A 23,285-nucleotide genomic window follows, 5' to 3' on the forward strand; every position below is an offset into this window, starting at 1 on the left:
AGATTTCGACAAAATGAACAACTAAGGAATCATTTTTCACTTCTCAAAGCCCAAACTGGTCCGCTTGGTTTGTTTCACAAGCGTTCCCGGAAGTCTCGTGATGTTGCGCCTCTGGGGTTAGAAACTCCGTGGTTTGTCCTTTGAGCGACTAGAAGGATTTAGATCTCATTTCGCGACATTTTGTTGTTGCAGCATAGGAGCGAGGTGTATGTAACATAGTGAAATCCCGGTAGCCTGAACACAAATCGGAGTAGAAACGCTTTCTCACCGTCATTTAAATAATTGTGCACCTCGCTACGAACGAACATTACAAACCGCATCTACTAAAGTTGATACGAGTTTCCGAGCAGTTTTTTAAACAAGCTAGTGCAGTAGTTAGCGAACTTACGTTAGTTGCACGAGTCTAGTTGACACCTTTGACCAACAAAAAGAAGAAGTCACAACTTGCAGTTTGAGGGTTGTTCTGCAGGAATGTCGCTGAAAGAAAGACCCACGTTTTATCGACAGGAGGTGAACAAGACGATTTGGGAGGTACCAGAACGCTACCAGACGTTGTCTCCAGTCGGGTCCGGGGCCTACGGATCAGTTTGGTAATTTACACGGTTTTTGTCCTATGTCTACGCAGAGTTAGCTATTGATTTGTACGAGGCCTGCATAGACGCTGACGTTAGCATGCCAGTTAGGTAGTTACATTCGGAACAGAACGCCGCGCGACCACGGGCCCTCTCGATTCTCGAACCGTGTCAGCGAGAGCGAGCATGCCCCAACCAGTCTGTGTTCACACAATAGAATAACATTAGTCAGACGCATATGTTGCGGTATGAAATGTTGCCATGTCCCCAGCCACGTTTACTAGCTAACTGTTACGTGCACGGTTTAAATGTGTCCAGCCACTTTTATAGGCTGACATTGTAACGTTATCCGAATAGCAACGTCCATTTGAAACGTATTGAAGTATTCAAAATATTATGCAAATTGATAGCCACAAAGAGTTGGGAACTAACAGTTAATTGTTGCCATCTAACATCCAATTGTTTTCTCTCTGATGTGTACCGAGTGTTTCTGTTAGGTTATATTCTACTTCATCCAATTGGTTGGGAAATGCATTTAGACACAAAGTTTGCAGTTTTGTAGTGGATCTCGTTGTAGCTAACTTACTCGTTGTGGCTAACTTACTTCTATTGTTAAACTTCCACACGGTGATACCACTTAATTCTGCATGACATGGTGACTCATATGCCCAGAACAGGTCAAACCAAATTACTTTAAGCAGGATATATGGCTAATTGATTTACTGTCTTGACTAGGTGCATATTGTACGCTAGATATCTGATAACTATGTTTCCATTAATGGGCGTTGCAGGTTACCTTATACAAAACGCTGCATAGATGTCTCAACTATAACCTGGTCTTGGCAATGCTGTCTAAATTCTTGATTTGGGGAAAAGGGCATCTTATAAAGGTCCATTGCAGGTGGGTCTACAAAAACCAGAGGAAACTACTAAGATATTAAATCAATGTTTTGTATCTAGTGAGAAATGCCTCTTGCGTGTGTAGATCTTTTTTGGTTGCATTGTATGATGTACTGTCATCTACTTCTTCACGTGGCAGTGTGCATAGAAACGACTAGTTCCTGCAAAGATGTGAGAAATGCTAGATCTGCAGCAGATAAAATGGGAGGCACCACCTCTAGCTATATAAAACACAGATTTCAAATCTTTTGTAGTTTTCTTTGGCTTTTGTAGACGGACCTGCAACTGGACACTGACATTTCCCCAAATCGAGAATGGAGACGGTATCGCCAAGAGCAGGCCAGTTGAGACATCTATGCAGCGTTTTGTATAGCTAACCTGTAACGCCAAGTATTGAAAACATAGCTATAGATTGTATGCCAGATATGTGATAACTCTCTCTTGCTCCTTAGATATTGAGGAAATGTGTCTGTCTTGACTTTCTTCTTAGATGAGAAAATGTTGTATTTATTTCATCTTTCTTTAACTAGGCAAGTCAGTTATGAACCAATAATTGTTTACAAAAATGGCCTACCAAAAGGCCTCCTGTGGGGACGGGGGCCCAGGATTAAAAATAAAAAATAAATACAATATAAATATAGGACAAAACACACATCACAACAAGAGAGACAACACTACATTAAGAGAGCCCTAAGGCGACAACATTGCAAGGCAGCAACACATGACAACACAGCATGGTAGCAACACAACATGACAACAACATTGTAGCAACACAAAATGGCAACAGCACAAAACATGGTACAAACATTATTGGGCTCAGACAACAGCACAAAGGGCAAGAAGGTAGAGACAACCATACATCACACAAAGCAGCCACAACTGTCAGTAAGAGTCTCCATGATTGGGTCTTTGAATGAAGAGATGGAGATAAAACGGTCCAGTTTGAGTGTTTGTTGCAGCTCGTTCCAGTCGCTAGCTGCAGCGAACTGTTGAGGAGTGACCTACGGATGTGTGTGCTTTCGGGACCTTTAACAGAATGTGACTGGCAGAACGGGTGTTGTATGTGGAGAATGAGGGCTGCAGTAGATACCTCGGATAGGGGGGGTGAGGCCTAAGAGGGTTTTATAAATAAGCATCAACCAGTGGGTCTTGCGCTGGGTATACAGAGATGACCAGTTTACAGAGGAGTATAGAGTGCATGGGTAGGATGGTCATCTGAATCAGGGTTAGTTTGGCAGCTGGGGTGAAAGAGGAGCGATTACAATAGAGAAAACCAAGTCTAGATTTAACTTTAGCCTGCAGTTTTGATATGTGCTGAGAGAAAGACTGTACCATCTAGCCATGCTCCCAAGTACTTGTATGAGGTGACTACCTCAAGCTCTAAACTCTCAGAGGTAGTAATCACACCTGTGGGGAGAGGGGCATTCTTCTTACCAAACCACATGACCTTTGTTTTGGATGTGTTCAGAACAAGGTTAAGGGTAGAGAAAGCTTGTTGGACACTAAGAAAGCTTTGTTGTAGAGCATTTAACACAACTTCCAGGGAGGGGCCAGCTGAGTATAAGACTGTATCATCTGCATATAAATGGATGAGAGAGCTTCCTACAGACTGAGCTAAGTTGTTGATGTAAATTGAGAAAGGCGTGGAGCCTAGGATCGAGCCTTGGTGTACTCCCTTGGTGACAGGCAGTGGCTGAGACAGCAGATTTTCTGACATTATACATTGCGCTCGTTGAGAGAGGTAGTTAGCAAACCAGCCCAAAGAACCCTCAGAGACACCAATACTCCTTAGCCGGCCCACAAGAATGGAATAGTCTACCGTATCAAAAGCTTTGGCCAAGTCAATAAAAATAGCAGCACAATATTGCTTAGAATCAAGGGCAATGGTGACATCATTGAGGACCTTTAAGGTTGCAGTGACACATCCATAACCTGATCCATAACCTGAGTGGAAACCAGATTGCATACCCTGGAGAATACTATAGATGTCAAGAAAGCCAGTCAGTTGGAAATAGGAGTGTGTGTGTGGGGGATCCGTTTGAATGACATCAAAGTTCTCTTGCCCTTCTTTACACTTTTGACATCTATGTTTTACCATTTGAATTCACTTTTACTGAAGTGCCAGCCTGTTCTCAGATCTGTTTGTGCTTTTGCCTACTCCGCTGTCAAACAAAGCATTGGCGTGACAATTCCATAAGGCGTTGGCAAGAGAGAAGAAACAGACTGGAACCCAGTCCTGTTAACCTCTCTGGGCTAGGCGGGACGAATTCGTCCCACCTACGTAACAGCCACTTGCAGCCTGTGGCGCGATTTTCAAAACCTTAAAAATCCTATTACTTCAATTTCTCAAACATATGACTATTTTACAGCTATTTAAAGACAAGACTCTCGTTAATCTAACCACACTGTCCGATTTCAAAAAGGCTTTACAACGAAAGCAAAACATTAGATTATGTCAGCAGAGTACCAAGCCAGAAATAATCAGACACCCATTTTTCAAGCCAGCATATAATGTCACCAAAACCCAGAAGACAGCTAAATGCAGCACTCACCTTTGATGATCTTCATCAGATGACAACCCTAGGACATTATGTTATACAATACATGCATGTTTTGTTCAATCAAGTTCATATTTATATCAAAAACCAGCTTTTTACTTTAGCATGTGACGTTCAGAACTAGCATACCCCCCGCAAACTTCCGGGGAATTCGCTAACATTTTACTAAATTACTCACGATAAACGTTCACAAAAAGCATAACAATTATTTTAAGAATTATAGATACAGACCTCCTCTATGCACTCGATATGTCCGATTTTAAAATAGCTTTTTGGTGAAAGCACATTTTGCAATATTCTAAGTACATAGCCCAGGCATCACGGGCTCGCTATTTAGACACCCGGCAAGTTTAGCACTCACCATAATCATATTTACTATTATAAAAGTTTGATTACCTTTTGTTGTCTTTGTCAGAATGCACTCCCAGGTCTGCTACTTCAATAACAAATGTTGGTTTGGTCCAAAATAATCCATCGTTATATCCGAATAGCGGCGTTTTGTTCGTGCGTTCCAGACACTATCCGAAATGGTAAAGAACTGTCGCGCGCATGGCGCAATTCGTGACAATAAAATTCTAAATATTCCATTACCGTACTTCGAAGCATGTCAACCGCTGTTTAAAATCAATTTTTACGCCATTTTTCTCGTAGAAAAGCGATAATATTCTGACAGGGAATCTCCTTTTCGGTAAACAGAGGAAAAAATCACAAAGGCGGGGGCGGTCGGGTCACGCGCATAAGCCCAGAGTCCCTTGATCGGCCACTTGAGAAAGGCGATAATGTGTTTCAGCCTGGGGCTGGAATGACGACATTCTGTTTTTTCCCGGGCTCTGAGCGCCTATGGAAGACGTGGGAAGTGTCACGTTAGAGCAGAGATCCTTAGTAAAAGATAGAGATGGAAAAGAAGTTCAAGAAATGGTCAGACAGGCCACTTCCTGTAAAGGAATCTCTCAGGTTTTGACCTGCCATTTGAGTTCTGTTATACTCACAGACACCATTCAAACAGTTTTAGAAACTTTAGGGTGTTTTCTATCCATATGTAATAAGTATATGCATATTCTAGTTACTGGGTAGGAGTGGTAACCAGATTAAATCGGGTATGTTTTTTATCCAGCCGTGTCAATACTGCCCCCTAGCCCTAACAGGTTAAGTACTGGTAGGCATATGCTGTTTACTTGAACAACAATTTACTTACTATGACTGAGATATGTGGTTGTCCCACCTAGCTATCTTAAGATGATTGCACTTACTGTAACTCGCTCTGCATACGAGCGTCTGCTAAATGACTGAAATGTAAATGATGACATGTCTTGTGTTGAGGTTTATTTTACCTTGGTAGGGCCAGGTGAGCACATGGCATTAGGTCTAATCTTCTAAATTACTAAACTAATGTTGGCCTAGTTACAAAAAAAAAGTTTTTACACAATTGTGTTACTGCTGCTGCTATGCAACAACAGGACAGCATAATCCGTCAAGGATAATATATTCAAAGGTTTCCTTTACTTTTAAAATGGGCCTAGTCGTACCCAGTATTACCTCCTAGAACCTGCTATGGCATTAGTATCTTCTGCTGGGTTGTTGTTGTCTAAGCAAACATCTGGTTGTTGATTCTGTTGTGCTCCCCACAGCAGGTGGCGACTACTGTGCTGCTGCTAGGCAGAAAGGATTAACTGTTGACGGTCGGATTAGTGCTGTTGGGTTAAAAAAAAAAGTCACCCGGATATCAGACCAAGGCACATTTTTATATTACATCGAAATTTTGCTTCAGAACGATTTCCTCCTGTTATGTGGGCACCACAGCTCACATACATACAACTTTATCTAAATGTTTTGCTTGTTGCGGCACTGGGACTCCTGACCTCCTTGGCCACAAGTGTTTGTGCCCCTCTGCTTTGTACTATTAAGTGTGTACAGCAGCTGACTATATTGGGTGCCAGTCTGTTTCTGCCCTCTTGCCAACTTCTTATGGAATTGTCAATGACAGCTATGGCGTTGGCAAGAGAGCACATAAGAACGCGCATATCCATTATAGCAGCTCATGACTGGTTAGCAGAAATTCAAAGGAAGAGGAAGTGAGAGGTAGGCTTCCCTCCCCCAGTATGTCATTCAGCCAGGGTGAATCTCAAAAGTCTTATCCATAATTCTTTCGGTCAATCCTCTCCTCGCCTCCTCAAGATGTCAGAGGAAGAAAGTAGAGCATTGGAGGAGAAGATATGAGATCCAAGGTGATGCTCTCCTCCAATGTATTCCTCACTTCCATCTTGACTTTTTTGGATGGTTGCGAGGAGAGATCGACGTCGCAAGGAATCGGGGGAAAGACTATTGAGATCTCCCCCGGAGAGAGACATTTGACCCTCAGCCTGTCAGCCATCTTAACGGAACGGCTGTGTTTTCATTTTGCTATCATATTAAGAAGGGGGCAAGGAGAAGGGACATCAGGACACTTGGAAACACCTATTGAGATATCCCCAGAGATGCTCTTTCTCCCCCAGCCTTTCAGCCAGACTCGCCATAGCCAGACAGCACAGCTGTGTTTCAGGCTGGGTCCCAAATGTCACCCGTTACCCTTCATAGTGCACTACTACCCATGGACCCTGGTGATTTCTTTTTCTTTTTTTTCATTTGGGATGTTTGTTTTTTTATTGTTTTTTTTTCACCTTTATTTAACCAGGTAGGCAAGTTGAGAACAAGTTCTCATTTACAATTGCGACCTGGCCAAGATAAAGCAAAGCAGTTCGACAACATACAAAAACACAGAGTTACACATGGAGTAAAACAACATACAATCAATGATGCAGTAGAAGAAAAAAATTAAAATAAGACTATATACAATGTGAGCAAATGATGTGAGATAAGGGAGGTAAAGGCAAAAAAATGCCATGGTGGGATGCTGCCTTAGTCTGAGGGATGACATTTTCTGTTTAGCTGATGTCTGTTTTTCCTCCTTACGTCAGCACCTCTTACATCACTTTATCTTGTTTCATGCAAACTCAGCCTTTTAGTGAGCCATTTTAAAATGTGTTTTTCCTGTGTCTTCTTGGAAAATGACAACCTGGCTGCAACAACTTGTTTTAGGCTGTAGCCTATGTCTAAAGCAGGGGTGTTCAATTCTGTTCCTGGAGGCCCGAAACATTTCTGTTTTTTGTTTCTACCTGGTACTTAATTGCACTCACTTGATGTCCCAGGTCTGAATTAGTCCCTGATTGGAATGAGAGGATGAAAAACAGAACGGTTTTGGCACTCCAGGACCATAATTAAATAACTCATCTTCTTCTGTAGGCTTTAGACCAGGGTTATGTTTTGTCACATGCTGCTGATCAGTAATTTCAAATATTGCATATTATCAGTAAGGATTGTATTTATTTTCAGATGGAACATTTTGGGAGTGATGACTAGTATCTTATCCTATTGTTGTAGCCTAGTTGTTACAGTAACTTAAACCCCTATCTTGTCTCCTGCAGCTCGTCATATGATGAGAAGACCGGTCTGAAGATCGCAGTGAAGAAGCTCTCCCGGCCATTCCAGTCCATTATCCACGCCAAGAGGACCTACAGAGAGCTACGTCTGCTCAAGCACATGAAACATGAGAACGTGAGTTTCATCTCTCTTAAAAAGCTGCAGAACTGTTTTATGTTGCTGCTGCGATTCCTCTGCTCTAGTTCCACTTCCCTCTCTTTCTCTTTGCCCCTCTCTCTGGAGCTCAGTACCCTCTCTCTCTTAAAAGCAGTGGAAGTATGTTGGCTATATTAATCATAGTATGCGACTGTGCTGCGGACTGAGATATCAACTGTAGGAATGTGTTGGCTGAAGTATTTCCACTACTCTAGTTCCAATGCTCCAGTTCCAAGTATTTCAATGCTCTACTCTGCTCAAACCAATTCATTGTGGAGTCATGAAATCATCTGGGAGAGCCGATACAATCCTCCTTACTTGTTGCGTTGCCCTCTCTGTGTTTCAGGTGATCGGCCTTCTAGATGTCTTCACACCTGCAACTAGTCTGGAGGAGTTCAATGACGTGTGAGTTGAAAAATCTAAGCTCTACCGATTTTTCTTTTATCTACTGTATGTTCCTTTATTATCCTTTCATAACCTTCATTCACTCAGCCAATGCCTATTGACAGAGGATCAATGCCTCGCTTGAAACACAATGAGGACACACAGTGCCTTTTCTTTTCCCGGCAGCAGAGAGTCAACAAAGCCTGCTCTGCCTAGGAAACACCAGGGGTACCTGTGTTACTATTTTCAGTAGTACTACCACATCTCCCTTCCCAACCTTGGAAATAGTTACTCACTGGGTGCCTTGGCTTCAGGCATTTACTGTTTGTTGATGTTGAAAGTTTGTGAGAAGAGGAAGTGGACAGATTGTTCAGTGAGTCAGTGCTGGCCGACTGCCTCCTCGTGTTTGTGTACTATGTGTGTGTACTATCTGTGTGTGGGTGCCTGGCTGAGTGAGTGTCAGACACACAAGCCTAGACCTGTTGCTGCCTCTGCTGAAGGAAAATGTGCAGGAAAGGCCTCTCGTTCCTACACTTCCTACTATTTACCATGTTTGGCTCGACAATGACTGCAACGGAGTTGGGAAGAACACAAACAGATCTGGGGCAGGCTAGCTCTCTGGCAGCTCCACCATCAGAAGAGGCAACTGAAGTGTGGTCTCAGCTGCCCCACTGTCCCAGATAGATTAACACCCCGTACCACAGAGAGGGGGAGGGCGAGAGAAAACATATTTTTCCCATGAATAGACACACCCAATGTGTTTTAATAAAATCAACTATACATGCATTTTGATGCTTTAAGGGCACTGTTTGATGAAATAAGACACAAATGACTCGAGGGAGCCAGAGATGAAGAAAAAAAACCTTAACCTGTTTCATTTAATTGATAATAACCACGATTTTGAGATTCAAAGATGTTAATCAAAATTCTATTCAAATCTAAATGAAAATGATACAAACCTAAAAAGTAACTGACATTGCCATTGCCGACTATGTAAAAATTGCCTATAAAGCCTACAAATAAAAACATAGCAGCCCTCAGGTAGAAAATCTCCTGATTTTTATATATATATTCTACCTGAAGGCTGCTATGTTTTTATTTGTAGGCTTTATTTATATATATATATATATATATATATATATATATATATATATATATATATATATATTTTTTTAATAATCAAATCCTATAAATCATGTTGGGTGTGCATGGCTTGTCTGCATCTAACTTGAAACATTGTATCAATTGTTAACTTGGGTCCAGCTGGAAGCTCACACTTGCAACATTGTATAAAATATTCTGGACCCTCAGTTTCCCATGTCAGTGAGCTCAGGACAGAGACAGCTGTAGGCTATTTGTGCAAGGGATGAGAAGTAATCAGGTATTTTATGATGTTTGCAGTGGATCAGAGCATTACATTTTTCCTTTTCACGGTGAGGGGTTATCAAAAGGGAGAGAGCTGCTGATCCTCAACACAGGGGCCCCTCGGGTGCATGCTCAGTCCCCTCCTGTACTCCCTGTTCACTCGTGACTGCACGGCCAGGCACGACTCCCAACACTATCATTTAAGTTTGGCGATGACAACAGTGGTAGGCCTGATCACTGACGACGGCGTGACAGCCTGTAGGGGGGAGGTCAGAGACTTGACCGTGTGTGGCAAAGACAACAACCTCTCCCTCAACGTGATCAAGACAAATGATTGTGGACTACAGGAAAAGGAGGACCGAGCACGCCCCCATTCTTTTCAATGGGTCTGTAGTGGAGCAGGTTGAGAGCTTCAAGTTCCTTGGTGTCCACATCACCAACAAACTAACATGGTCCAAGCACACCAAGGCAGTCGTGAAGAGGGCACGACAAAACCTATTCCCCCTCAAGAGACTGAAAAGATTTGGCATGGGTTCTCAGATCCTCAAAAGGTTCTACAGCTGCACCATCGAGAGCATCCTGTTGGGTTGCATCACTGCCTGGTATGGCAACTGCTCGGCCTCCGACTGCAAGGCACTACAGAGGGTAGTGCGTATGGCCCAGTGCATCACCATGGCCAAGCTTTCTGCCATCCAGGACCTCTATACCAGGCGGTGTCAGAGGAAGGCCCTAAAATTGTCAGACTCCAGCCACTCTAGTCATAGACTGGCCTCTCTGCTACCGCACGGCAAGTGGTACTGGAGCGCCAAGTCTAGGTTCAAGAGACTTCTAAACAGCTTCTACCCAGAAGCCATAAAACCCCTCAACATCTAATCAAACGGCTACCCATACTATTTGCATTGCCCCCCCCCCCCCCCCACACTGCTTCTACTCTGTTATTATCTATGCATAGTCACTTTAATAACTCTACCTACGTGTACATATTACCTTGACTAACCGGTGCCCTCGCACATTGACTCTGTACCGGTACCCCCTGTATATAGCCTCACTATTGTAATTTTACTGCTGCTCATTAATTATGTTACTTTTTTATTTGTTACTTTTGTAGGTATTTTCTTAAAACTGCATTGTTGGTTAAGGGCTTGTAAGTAAGAATTTCACAGTAAGGTTGTGTTCGGCGCATGTGACAAATAACATTTGATTTGATTAGTCTCGGGCTCCACAATGGATTAGTTCAGTGCATTCAGACCCATTCCCGATTTCCACATCACGTTACAACCTTGTTCTAAAATGGATACACTTTTTATTTTTTTTATTTCCCATCAATCTACACATAAGACCCCATAATGACAAAGTAAAAATAAGGTTTTTAGAAATTGTTGCAAATGTGTATTAAAAATAAACACCTTATTTACATAAGTATTCAGACTCTTTGCTATGAGACTCAATTGAGCTCAGGTGCATCTTGTTTCCATTGATCATCCTTGAAAAGTTTCTACAACTTGATTGGAGTCCACCTGTGGTAAATTCAATTGTTTGGACATAATTTGGAAAGGCACACACCTGTCTATATAAGGTCCCACAGTTGACAGTGCACGTCAGAGCAAAAACCAAGCCATGAGATTGAAGGAATTGTCCATCGAGGTCCGAAACATGATTGTGTCGAGGCACATTTCTGGTTAAGGGTACCACCTTTTTTTTTTCAGCATTGAAGGTCCCCAAGAACATACTGGCCTCCATTCTTAAATGGAAGAACTTTGGAACTACCAAGACTCTATCTAGAGCTGGCCGCCCGGCAAAACTGAGCAATCCGGGGAGAAGGGTCAGGGAGGTGACCAAGAACCCGATTTAGTCACTCTGACAGAGCTCCGGAGTTCCTCTGTGGAGATGGGAGAACCTTCCAGAAGGACAAACATCTCTGCAGGACTCCACCAGTCAGGCCAGATGGAAGCTACTCCTCAGTTAAAGGCACATGACAGCCAGCTTGGGGTTTGCCTAAAGGCACCTAAAGGATTTTCAGACCATGAGAAACAAGATTCTCTGATCTGATCAAACCAAGATTGAACTCTTTGGACTGAATGCCAAGCGTCACGTCTGGAGGAAACCTGGCACCATCCATACGGTGAAGCATGGTGGTGGCAGCATCATGCTGTGGGGATATTTTTCAGCTGCAGTGTCTGGAAGACTAGTCAGGATCGAGGGAAAGATGAACATAGCAAAGTACAGAGAAATCCTTGATGAAAACCTGCTCAGGACCTCAGACTGGGCTGAAGGTTCAGCTTCCAACAGGACAACGACCCTAAGCACACAACCAAGACAACACAGGAGTGGATTAGGGACAAACCTCAATGTCCTTGAGTGGCCCAGCCAGAGCCTGGACTTGAACCCGATCTAACATCTCTGGAGAGACCTGAAAATAGCTGTGCAGCGACGCTCCCTATCCAACCTGACAGATCTAGAAAGGATCTGCAGAGAAGAATGGGAGTAGCGTCATACCCAAGAAGACTCAAGGTTGTAATTGCTGCCAAAGATGCTTCAAAAAAAATCATGAGTGAAGGGTCTGAATACTTATGTAAATGTGGTCTTTTTTAATAAACTTTTTTCAATCCATTTTAGAATAAGGCTGTAATGTAACAAAATGTGGAAAAGGTCAAGGGGTCTGAATACTTTACGAATTCACTGCACATATTTGCTACTGCTTGACTAAAAACAATCTGCCAGTCGACTAATTGGGGAATCTTGGCTATTTTCTTCTCATGCATATCTGTGTACACAGCACACATGCCTGCAGGACAGAGGAGCACAGGGAGGGGTTTTCTAACTGCTGTCCAGTATGCATGTGCTGTAGCTGTGGTTCCCCTAACCCAGCGCCAAAAATATGTGACTCAGACTGTTCATAGCTCCTCCTTTACCCCTGTATAGATGGATGGAGGGGGGGGGACATGGAGGAGGGAGAGACAGTGGGAAAGTTCCGTGGATTAACAGGGATGAGAGCTCACTATTTATATACCTAATTTTCCAGGCCTCAACATGAACCCTTCAGCTAGAGTCCCCCCCTCCCTCCCTCCCTCCCTGTTTGTGCCTTTGATCTCAGTCATGTTGAAGTAGCCTGGTCTCAGATCAGTCTTTGCCAACAGTTGGCTAATATAGGAGGAGGGCCGTAAGGAGAAGTCCAGTTTAACCAGGGAGTTATTTTAAGACGTTCCTCCTGTGTGGGAACAGTGCAGCATTCATCTATCAGCGGAACAGCAAACTAGCTAGACCTGAGTGAAGACTCCATGTGCTCCTCCTGTATGTTTTGGCTCATCTTTTTTCCCTCCAGAAGTGCTTACCACTATTTGGAGCTGTTTAAACGACTATGGGATTAGATTTGAATTACAACAATAAGTGGACTTAATGGACATGTGTGTGTGTGTGTTTTAATGACATTATTTGTGGACGGCTCGCCCAGCTGGGGCTTCCAGAGGAGATGTGTGTGTGTGTGTGGGGAAGGGGGCGAGGAGAAGGAACAGCTACTCATTCGTTATCAGCTGACTCATAGGAGACATACGGGAGAACATTGACATGGTGGTAAATCCCTTGATGTATAGACGGGTGGGGTGCGCAACCAGGCAAAAACTGATGGGGTTGGCTTACAAACTTGTAAGCTGTATTTCGTCTGCAAATGTTTTATTGAAAACAAATTGTTCCCAATAAGCACGTTGTCTCTCAAATACATTGTTACAGTTGAAGAGAGGAAGTAGCAGGAGCGCTTCAGGTATTCCACAACAACCACAAATGGGTGGTGAGTGCCATAAAATCCAAGTCCAGGCCCTCGTGGGTTTGAAAGTTAAAATGCCTTTAATGTCAGACCTGATGAAGGCGTAAGCCTCTGCGCGTTGGTGTATTTCAATGTCTTAGCCCATACATGAAAGGTTTTTTAAACTTTCAAACCCACTGGACTTGGATTGTTTATGCCACTTCGCACCAATTTGTGATTGTAGTTTTTCCTTTTGCTTTTCAGCATTGCTACAGTTGTTTGTTCGCCTGCTGGCTACTTTTGGCCATATTAGCGTTGTGACGAGTCAAAACGAGATGGTAGCAAGAGCATACAACTGGCTGAAATATGTAAATATGGAATATGTAGCCGTGTATAACAGATGGTAGCATGTCTTATACAGTGGAGTAGTTTTGTTTGAGCTGCTGTCTGGTTCTGATTGGCAGGTACCTGGTGACCCACCTGATGGGAGCAGACCTCAACAACATAGTCAAGTGTCAGAAACTCACAGACGATCACGTGCAGTTCCTCATATACCAGATCCTCCGGGGATTAAAGGTGAAACGCACACACACACACACACACACACACACACACACACACACACACACAGACACACACACACACACACACAGACAGGTCCTCTGGGGGTTAAAGGTGAAACCACAGACAGATAGATCTTCTGGGGGTTAAAGGTGAAACCACAGACTAATACTTTTTTAATCATGCTTCAGCTAACTCAAAATAACTGAAAGTAACTGCCATTCACAGTATTGTGTACATTCCCAGCAGGCAAACTTATTGAATTTAAGTCATAATTACGTAATTTAAACCAGGTGCTGGTCATACCAATGTCATTTTACCCAGTTTCGCCTGTTGGGATGTACCTCGGAACCACAAACCTCTCAGCTTAAACTTGTGATTTGTGTCTCCTAATTATTGATGTAATCTAATGCCTTTTGCTCTTCTTCCCCTCTCTCTGTCTCCTCAGTATATCCACTCAGCAGATATCATTCACAGAGTAAGTCTCCTCCCTTTTTATTTCAGTCCGCTCTGCTATGATTGAGCCCACAATCAAACAGTCCTTCTCTGTGACTGACGCTGTGTCTTGTTATTTAATATAATATTATAAAATATATGCCATTTAGTAGACTCTTGTATCCAAAGAAACTTAGTCATACGTGCATACATTTTACGTACGGGTGGTCCCGGGAATCGAACCCACTATCCTGCCGTTGCAAGGGCCGTGCTCTACATTAGCGCTTGTCCGGGCCAAGTAAAAAAATATATAGTTGGACAAGTAGAATATAGATTGAAGTAAACAAAAATGCAATCACAATATCAAACAATTAATCCCATCAGATTTTTATTAAAGTGTCCCCCGCATGCGATGTGTTGTGTACTGTTCTCAAAATCTCTGCAAAGCGCATCGGAGTGGATTTGTGCCTTGTATTGACAGGCACCGCTTTGGCTGGTGCAAAAATATTGTAATAATGCTATTCTGTAGTCCTATATAATATAACCAGATTTTTTATTACCTACGCTGTTAATGAGCTATGCAGTTTATTTATCACGCACACACAGCCTAGTTTAAGCAGAATATCAACTGTTGGGCATCAAGAGCGTGCAACTCCTCATACAGCTTTGATTGCTGCGTGTAAAAAAATATATGTTATAATAAGCCCAGTCACTACGCGACATTCCTAAATGCAATTTCAGGAGAAGTCCGCAATCACAGTTTTGATGGCAATTTTTGAAAAGAGCGGGATTCCAGCTTTCCAGTGCTGTACAATTTATTTCTCAACTGCATAATTGGCAGCGTTTTAGTCTGATTGTCTGGCATGACGATAATAAATACAAAAATTGCTTTGCGTGAAACTCGTCGTCCATTCGATTGCATAAACGGTAGGCCTATATTCACTGTAAAATTCATACAATTAAACTGTATTTATAAAAACACAGTAAAAATCTATTTTATTAGTGTCAGTGGGAGTTTTTCTTTTATACATTAAACAAGAAACTAGATGATATTTTAAAGTCTGATCTAGCTAATGATTAGCCAACAATGCAGATGAGCAACCACATGCCGCAACCATGTTTTTAGATGAATTTGGGATCCCCTCGCTTCAGCCATGTAGCCACTATGCTGCATCAGGCGATAATGCTTATTGCTTAAATAGCACACCAGCCTGATAATATGGACCACGTGTCAATATGTTATTGGGCTCATTTCTGTAGGGGAGTCTTACGTTTGAAACTGTTTCGTATGTTAATTAGGCTGTATGTCATCATTAAGAAGGGGGAGGATTTTATTTTTGTTTTCCTAACAATGAGTGAAAATATGTGTTCATGGTTGGCTATAATATAAGGTACTGGCCCACTGCAAATGAAACATGAAATCACCCGAGATTGAAATTCCGCATGCATAACTCCCTTTCCTGGGATCTTGGCCCGGGCCAGTAGTTTTGACTTGGTACTGGCTCGGTGTGCCACTGGCAAATGTACCTGAATGTCAGACCATTTTATTTTTGGACAAGTGACTTGTGCTTTTAGACAAGTAAAAAAAATCCATCATACTTCTCAGAAGTAGGTACAGTTTATAAACAAGGTTTAATTCATGACTTGGCTGCTTGCTTCGCTTTCACGTAGAGGATTCGGGCACCAGGCTCGCTCCTTAAGCAAACACTCTAAACGGCAGAGGAAGTAAAACCATAAACAGGACCTCTGTTTTTGACCATGACTGAGTCGGCGATTCAGGGCTGCTGTTTAGAAGGAACTGATCTGAGAATAATATTAGAGTAGATCAATTAGAGATTTACTTAGTCAGGTCATGGGGGTTTGGTTTTAGAGAATCTAGACGCAATTGAGAAAGCACATTCAGTTCTGGCCTCGTCATATGTTGCTCAGCTGTAATAATCTAAGAATACTAATCATGGCTTATCTCCCATCACTCTTTAGGACCTGAAACCCAGCAACCTGGCTGTGAATGAGGACTGTGAGCTGAAGGTAAGGGAGTTTATTATAGGTCCACTCATTCAAACTGGGTTCATCCTGAATAGTCCAGACAAGACTTTCAGTATGCCTGAGGGGAGTAACCAAGCACTCCCTGATGTAACATTGGTGGTGACGTTTTCTACAAGGAGAGAACACTGTGTGCCTTCTGTGTAGTTTCCTCAGGGTAACCATCTTGCCAGGACCCACATGGTTTTGATGTGTCTGTCCTCCTCAGATCCTGGACTTTGGGCTGGCGAGGCACACCGACGACGAGATGACGGGTTACGTTGCCACACGCTGGTACCGGGCACCAGAGATCATGCTGAACTGGATGCACTACAACATGACAGGTACAGTCGGTAGAGCCTCTGAGTGGTTTAGACAGCCTGCATCTGCTCACTGCAGACACGCTTACGAGTTACACATTTAGGTTACAAATTGTTGGTGTACTTGTGATCCTGGGCCAACGTTCCTATCATGTGGATGTCGTAATAGCAGAACACTGTAAATGGACATACTGAACATCTCTCTCCAATATGTTATAGTAGACATTTGTTATTCATTTATATGGTATATGGACATAATGATCACCTCTATATGTTACAGTGGACATTTGGTCTGTGGGATGCATCATGGCTGAACTCCTCACTGGCAGAACGCTGTTTCCCGGTACTGACCGTATCCTTTCCATTGCCCTTACCTCAGTTACCCTACTATGGGTCTAATATGAGTACCTATGCTGAAGCCCACTCCATTCTGTGAGTATGCCTGGCCTACCCATTCAACCACTGTTTCTGTCACTGACAGTCTTAGTGGTTGGTGGTGAGATTCCCACACAAATAATATGTCCTTGCTGAATCACATCGGATAGGACCAGAGTACACACATGATTGTTTGACATATGCATTTCAAACAGCTTTTTGCAGGTCCAGACAGCAGCAGAAGATTGCTGACAGTGCGTGTCCTAAACTGTGTTCTAAGCTAAAGCTCTTTTATGTTCCTAACTTGCTCTGCACAACTAATCCCTCTATGGTGCCTCAGGTGCTTCTTCTCCTTTCAGCTCTGTTTTGCCGCTCTCCCTGCAGCATGTATTGTAGAGGGTTTCCTAGTTCGTCAGTTTCTGTAGCCACACTCATTTCTACCTCTCCGAACTTGGTCTCTGTTTCTTCTGGCGTCCAAGCCTCCTTCCATTGTCTGTTAGATGCAGACAGCCACCTCCTCCTCTTTAACACAGTAACCCTAGAAAAGTCTGGCCTCGAGGCACCCACCTTGGAGCAAATGACGAGTCTTTTAAACGTCAACGTTCTAACAGTCTAATAAATACATTTCATATATGCTATCAGGAAAATTATCCTTTGGTTCGACTTCATACCTTTCAGACCGTCAGTACGGTTGAAAGTATGGATTATATCCCTCACGCTCCACACAGGTCGAGTAATAATAACAACAAAGTCACGCCGGTGACGTGACGCCATGGGAGGACATGCCCCAGAGGTTCATATTAAACCGTAGGTCAGACCACACTGTCTATTATTTCTTCTCGCAAAGTTAGCTTAGCCGTATTGCGCAAGTTGGACTGAGCCGCTGTTCAGTTTTTTTGGGATCTTCTTGGGTCCCGGTAGGGTAAGCTAAACTCGGTGTGATTTGTGTGTACTGTCAGTCTGTTACCAACGGAAATACGCCCTCCAAGGCTGTGTGACAGCTCTCCCCCACCTATCCCTTTTATCGGAGGATATCGGGCTTCCTTGTCATGTACTGACTTAGCCCACCAGCTATTGTGTGTTGGCCATCATACTCCGGTGCTAACCTTGTCGAGATATCCTCCATTACCGTGCTCGTTATCGAGGCCACCGGTCAATAGTCGTCCTTCGACTATTTAAAACTGGAATGGGTCACTTTACCTCGATAACCGCGTCTCATAGCGCGCACACCGTCTAGGAAGGTTGTTAGCCTAGCCAGCTATACGACGTGAGATTTGGACTGCTTCAGCCCTGTGGTTGTAGCTCGGCTCACCAGAAATGATTTTGCGGTTGCTGTACAGCTCTCTACTAGTGATGCATCGATGTGACATTTTTGACCGATAACCGATATAAAAGAAATTTGCGGCCTCTTAAACATTCTAGTACAGTTAGAGTTAACACATGGACGCAGCGGTCTAAGGTACTGCATCTCAGTGCAAGAGGCGTCACTACAGTCCCTGGTTCGAATCCAGACTGTATCACATCTGGCCGTGATTGGAGTCCCATAGGGCGGAGCACAATTGGCCCAGTGTCGTCCAGGTTTGGCTGGTGTAGGCTGTCATTTGTAAATAAGAATTTGTTCTTAACTGACTTGCCTAGTTAAATAAAGGTTACATACACACACCACACTGACCACAAGTCCCCATTACCAGTACAACATAATCAAAACCTATTTCTTTCACTTACTTGCTGTGCTGTTTCGTTCTTCATTTGTTCAGTCATTTCATTCTCAACCAGGATTTCATCATACATGTCAAGCAGTGGAGTTTCAGCTGTCTGTCTGTCCGTGGCCTCTCTTCCTCTGTGCGCACTGTCACTGTGTCCTTTTCCGTCTTGTCCAGCTGTGTCTGTAACATTTCACATAAACCCTGTTTCTTGTCTGCATCGAAGTAGCAGTTCTTTCACGTAGCATCTAGCATGGTGTCGACACAGTAAAGAGAGAGTGCCACCGAATCGCTTGTTCACAGCCTGGGTGGGCAGTTTTGTTGAGCAGGCGTTTCAATGCCATGACAGAGGGTACCACGTCTGCTGCAGACACTGTTGATGAGCTTATTTCGAGTCAGTTGTCCGAATGGAGCTTGCTAGTGTGTTCATGTTTCTAAGTTTCAAACATGTTCTCAAATGCCATTGAAATGGCAGCAGCGGTATGACAACCAGCACATTCCTGAGCATGCAAAACGACTTTCCTCAGTACGAAATCCTCGACGACCCACTCTGCTGTCAGACTCAGCATGCTCATGGTGCTGACATCGCTGGTCCAAATGTCAGTTGTGAAGCTAATAGCAGTGACGCTATTACTGTGTAACTCCGGAAGGGCAACATCTGAAAAATAGCGCTCTTGGTAGTGTGTACCGGTGCTCGACCAGTCGGCGAAAGCCAACATCACCCACGACAGAGAATGGTTGATTGTCAAGGGCAATGAATTCCATTATCTTGGCGTTAATGGATTTGGCCTTTGAGTTGTCTCACTGAAATGTTCTTTTGCACATCGGTGTTAAACTAGACATCGGGTCGGTGTTGGCATTTTTAGCTAATATCGTCCGATTCTGATTATGTCGTGCATCCTTACTCCTCTACCTTTACTGTGTATTGTGGTAGCTGCTGTAATAGTCTCCTGTTACTATTCAATGAGTTCATTCTGAGCTGTGAGAATACCACATCACCATGATGCTGGGCATGCATGGCTGTTGCTCTTGTGGCTCTGAACTTCAAGTAGAAGATGGTCATGATCTGTGCCCCGCCTGCCTAGGCATTGGCCCCCTACAAGAGGCAATCTCTGACCTCTGCATTAACTGCACCATCCTGCCTGTGAAGGTGAGAGCTTGCACCCTCAGCCAGGAGATTACATCTCTCCTGGAGAAGGGCGCGATCACGAGTAAAAGCATCAGAACAGTAAGATAGCTTTTACTCAACCTGTTTCCTGGTTCTGAAGAAAGGAGGCTTCACTAACAGGCTGGGGAGCAGTGTGGCAACCCAGGTCTGTACGGGGAGAGTGGTGCCCCCGCTGGCGGAAAGAGCACATCAACGTGCTAGTACTTCAAATAGTTTACCTCGCCCTGAAACACTTTCTGCTTGTTCTCAAACACAAACATGTCCTAATACGATCAGAAAATACAAGCCATTCATCTCCCAGGTAAGGTGAACGAGGTGGCGGATTCCTTGTCACGACAGAAACTGGCCCTGGGGGAATGGACACTTCACCCACAAGTAGTGAAGATGATATGGCAGTGGGTTGGAACAGCACATGTGGACCTGTTGGCCTCAGAGCAAACTTCCCACTGCTCCATCTACGAAGGAAGGCAAACGACCTAGGTGTGACCTTATGGCCCAATAGACTTTTTGCCTAAGGTTTTATCACCCCTTCACCCCCTCCTTTCCAGAATGCGAAGGAGGAGTGAGCAAATCTGTGTCCAATCCGTTCCATCAAACGCTATATGCAAGCATCTGAGCACTACAGGAAGTCAGACCAGGGCTGCGTTTCAAGCTCATAAAAGACACACCCTCCACTTACCTTACCTCGCCTTATGCCCTTGGGGGAATCCCTGTGGCCATCTTTGTCGTTGGTCTAAATGATTAGCCAAGCAAGGGAAGTTTGCAACATGAGACCCTCAGCCCTCGTTTTTGATATAGTTTGCAAGTGTACAATTGATTCTACATCCGCTAAGAAAAGTCAGCTAAATTTAAAACCAACATTAATATGGAGAAGTCAACAAACGAATGTAAATAAGATAGAAATTGTGCTACTAATGCACGTGAAAGCTCAAACACGTATCATAAAAGTAATGATGTTTTTGTTTGGTTATCTTTTGGAAACGTTAACTTGCGCACACAAATTTCCCTGACATCACACTTATACATTGTCATTTTCCATTTACCTGATATAGTGGGATGGCTAACATGCGTTAGTACCATACCCTGTTCAAAGGCACTTAAATCTTTTGTCTTGCCCATTCACCCTCCGAATGGCACACATACACAATCCATTTCTCAATTGTCTCAAGGCTTAAAAATTCTTATTTAACCTGTCTCCTCCCCTTCATCTACACTGATTTGAAGTGGATTTAACAAGTGACATCAATAAGGGATCATCGCTTCCACCTGGATTCACCTGGTCAATCTGTCATGGAAAGAGCAGGTGTCCTTAATGTTTTGTACACTCAGTGTAGTTTATACAAGTATGTTACATTTGATTTATTCAATGTCCCAGGCTGGTTTTTGTGACTGTTCTTGGTTCCATTGTGCCAGGCTCAATCAAGCACAGCTCAGTTATTTTTAAGACAACAGATTCTGACCTGAAGACGGGTCAGTAGTTCTTGCCGGTTCCTCTCCCCTTCCAGCTCCTGTTGTTCCTTTACACATGGTACCTGTTAGACATTGATCAGTTGAAGCTAATAATGCTGCTCGTCGGGATGCCAGGGCCTGAGCTCTTGATGAAAATCTCTTCAGAGTCTGTGAGTTATACACACAGTTACTATACTGCAAGGTCATTTGTTGCTTAATTTGCAAAAAAAAAAAAAAACATTTTATTTATTAAGTGTGTTCTTATAATCTTCAACACCAACTACCATTTTTAAAGCATGCTTTTGTTTTTCACATCCTCTCAAATCTTTCTTTGTGAGATGGGGTCAAATGCAACACCCATTTTGATTTGAATACTGATTCTTCACTTGCATAAATGAACATACCCCTCTATGTTCAAAGTTCGGGTTTTACTGCTATGATTGATTAACTTGACTTATTCCTGACTAATTAAATATTCTCTTCTCTACCATAACCTGAAGCATGTTACCAATCTGCCTTACACACGCCTATACAATCTTACCCTCTTTTTTTTATTTTCTTACCTTCCCCCTCCAAAGATGGGACTATTTAGCTTTTTGCAGAGCCTCTTAGGAGTTGAGCCATACCATAAAACTCCTATAGGAAACTGTGTTGGACCACTGAGCTAAAGCCTAGGCCAGAGAGCCAGGCCTTAGCTCAGGGAGCAAACGCAAGTCTTCAGGTCTTCTATTGACTGGGAGGCTGTTAGCCCGCTGAGCTAAAGCCTAGGCCAGAGAGCCAGACATTAGCTCGGGGAGCAAACGCAAGTCTTCAGGTCTCCTATTGACTGGGTGACTGTTAGCCCGCTGAGCTAAAGCCTAGGCCAGAGAGCCAGACATTAGCTCGGGGAGCAAACGCAAGTCTTCAGGTCTCCTATTGACTGGGAGACTGTTAGCCCACTGAGCTAAAGCCTAGGCTATGCATTAGCTTGGGGTGCTAACGTGAGTCTTCAGGTCTCCCACTGACTAGCTGCTTGTTAATGTCTCTGCTATACTGCTGTCTTTACTGATACCCTTGACCCATACCTGATAGATATAAACCAGCTTCAGCAGATAATGCGTCTGACAGGAACGCCCCCAGCCTCTCTAATAAGCAGGATGCCCAGCCACGAGGTGAGCAGGACCAAATTATTCAATACATTCTCTATGGGGCCAACCCAGGATTCAAACCTGGGTCCTCGAACCTGCACGCCACAAGACTGTTAGCTCCGGGATTGGGGTAAATCCAAAGGCAATTCAGGAAGTAAACTGAAAATTGCAATTTTACTTCATGAGTTGACCAAATTGACCCCAACCCTGATTAAACCAAACCACTTCCCTTACATCTAGCCGAGAGCAGAGCCACATGCCCAGGGCCACAATATTAAAACCTCCTAAGAGGATATTTGCCTCCATATTATAAGGAAGTAGACAAACATACAATACATGTTGCATTTGATATTTTGGAGTCACCACTTTTTTAGAGTTGTAGGTTTCTATTTTCTACTACCCACTCCCCTTTATTATAACCACTGAGTGGTTGCTGCACGTGAATGCAAGTCCAGCAGCAACTACTCTCTTGCCTCGTTTGCCATAAGAGTGTTATAAAGCATAAATATACCTAACATTGCATACTAACAAACATTTTGCCTGAGCCAGAATTGGTTTGAATTGAAACACTCAACTGACGAGTGGTAAGGGAAGAAGGACCTGAAAATAACAGAATTGCAGTTCCTCTTTTTGAAGTTGGAACTGATTGAGTATATCGTAGCTACATTACATAGTGCTACATAAGTACTGCAACCAAATAAATAAACACTACTCAGTTATAAACTCTTTCTTCTCCTACTGCTTTCTCTCAAATCTGCAATTAAACCCTTGGTGCTTATAATTAATCCACACTTGCCAATGTTGTCATGATCAAGTGACTGGACCAATATGGTTCTGAATAAATCTACTCACATTTCTTCTGATGAGGGCCTCTCTAATCCTTGTCCCAAATAGCACCCTATTCCCAGGGAATAGGGTGCTATTTGGGACATGCCCTTGTCTGATATGGTACCAACTAGTGCTAATCATAATTATTACTTTCTGAATACAAAATG

General features: G+C 43.3%; 1 protein-coding gene across 2 annotated transcripts in view; it reads left to right on the forward strand.

Annotated features, from left to right (window-relative positions):
- Positions 1-129: 129 nt before the first annotated feature.
- Positions 130-23,285, forward strand: part of mapk14a (mitogen-activated protein kinase 14a) — a 38,793-nt gene continuing 15,637 nt past the window's right edge. The window contains exons 1-9 of one of the 2 annotated variants that reach the window (XM_014135703.3): positions 130-590; positions 7,492-7,621; positions 7,989-8,047; positions 13,595-13,706; positions 14,140-14,169; positions 16,107-16,154; positions 16,378-16,492; positions 16,749-16,820; positions 21,254-21,333. In XM_014135703.3, the coding sequence (XP_013991178.1) occupies positions 472-590; positions 7,492-7,621; positions 7,989-8,047; positions 13,595-13,706; positions 14,140-14,169; positions 16,107-16,154; positions 16,378-16,492; positions 16,749-16,820; positions 21,254-21,333 (765 nt within the window). In that variant the 5' untranslated portion in view covers positions 130-471. Of the gene's footprint in view, positions 591-7,491; positions 7,622-7,988; positions 8,048-13,594; positions 13,707-14,139; positions 14,170-16,106; positions 16,155-16,377; positions 16,493-16,748; positions 16,821-21,253; positions 21,334-22,234; positions 22,315-23,285 lie in introns of both variants that reach the window. The other variant, XM_014135702.3, reaches the window with a different exon arrangement.

This window comes from Salmo salar, chromosome 13 (genome assembly GCF_965601325.2).
Source record: "Salmo salar chromosome 13, fSalSal1, whole genome shotgun sequence".
NCBI lineage: Eukaryota > Metazoa > Chordata > Actinopteri > Salmoniformes > Salmonidae > Salmo > Salmo salar.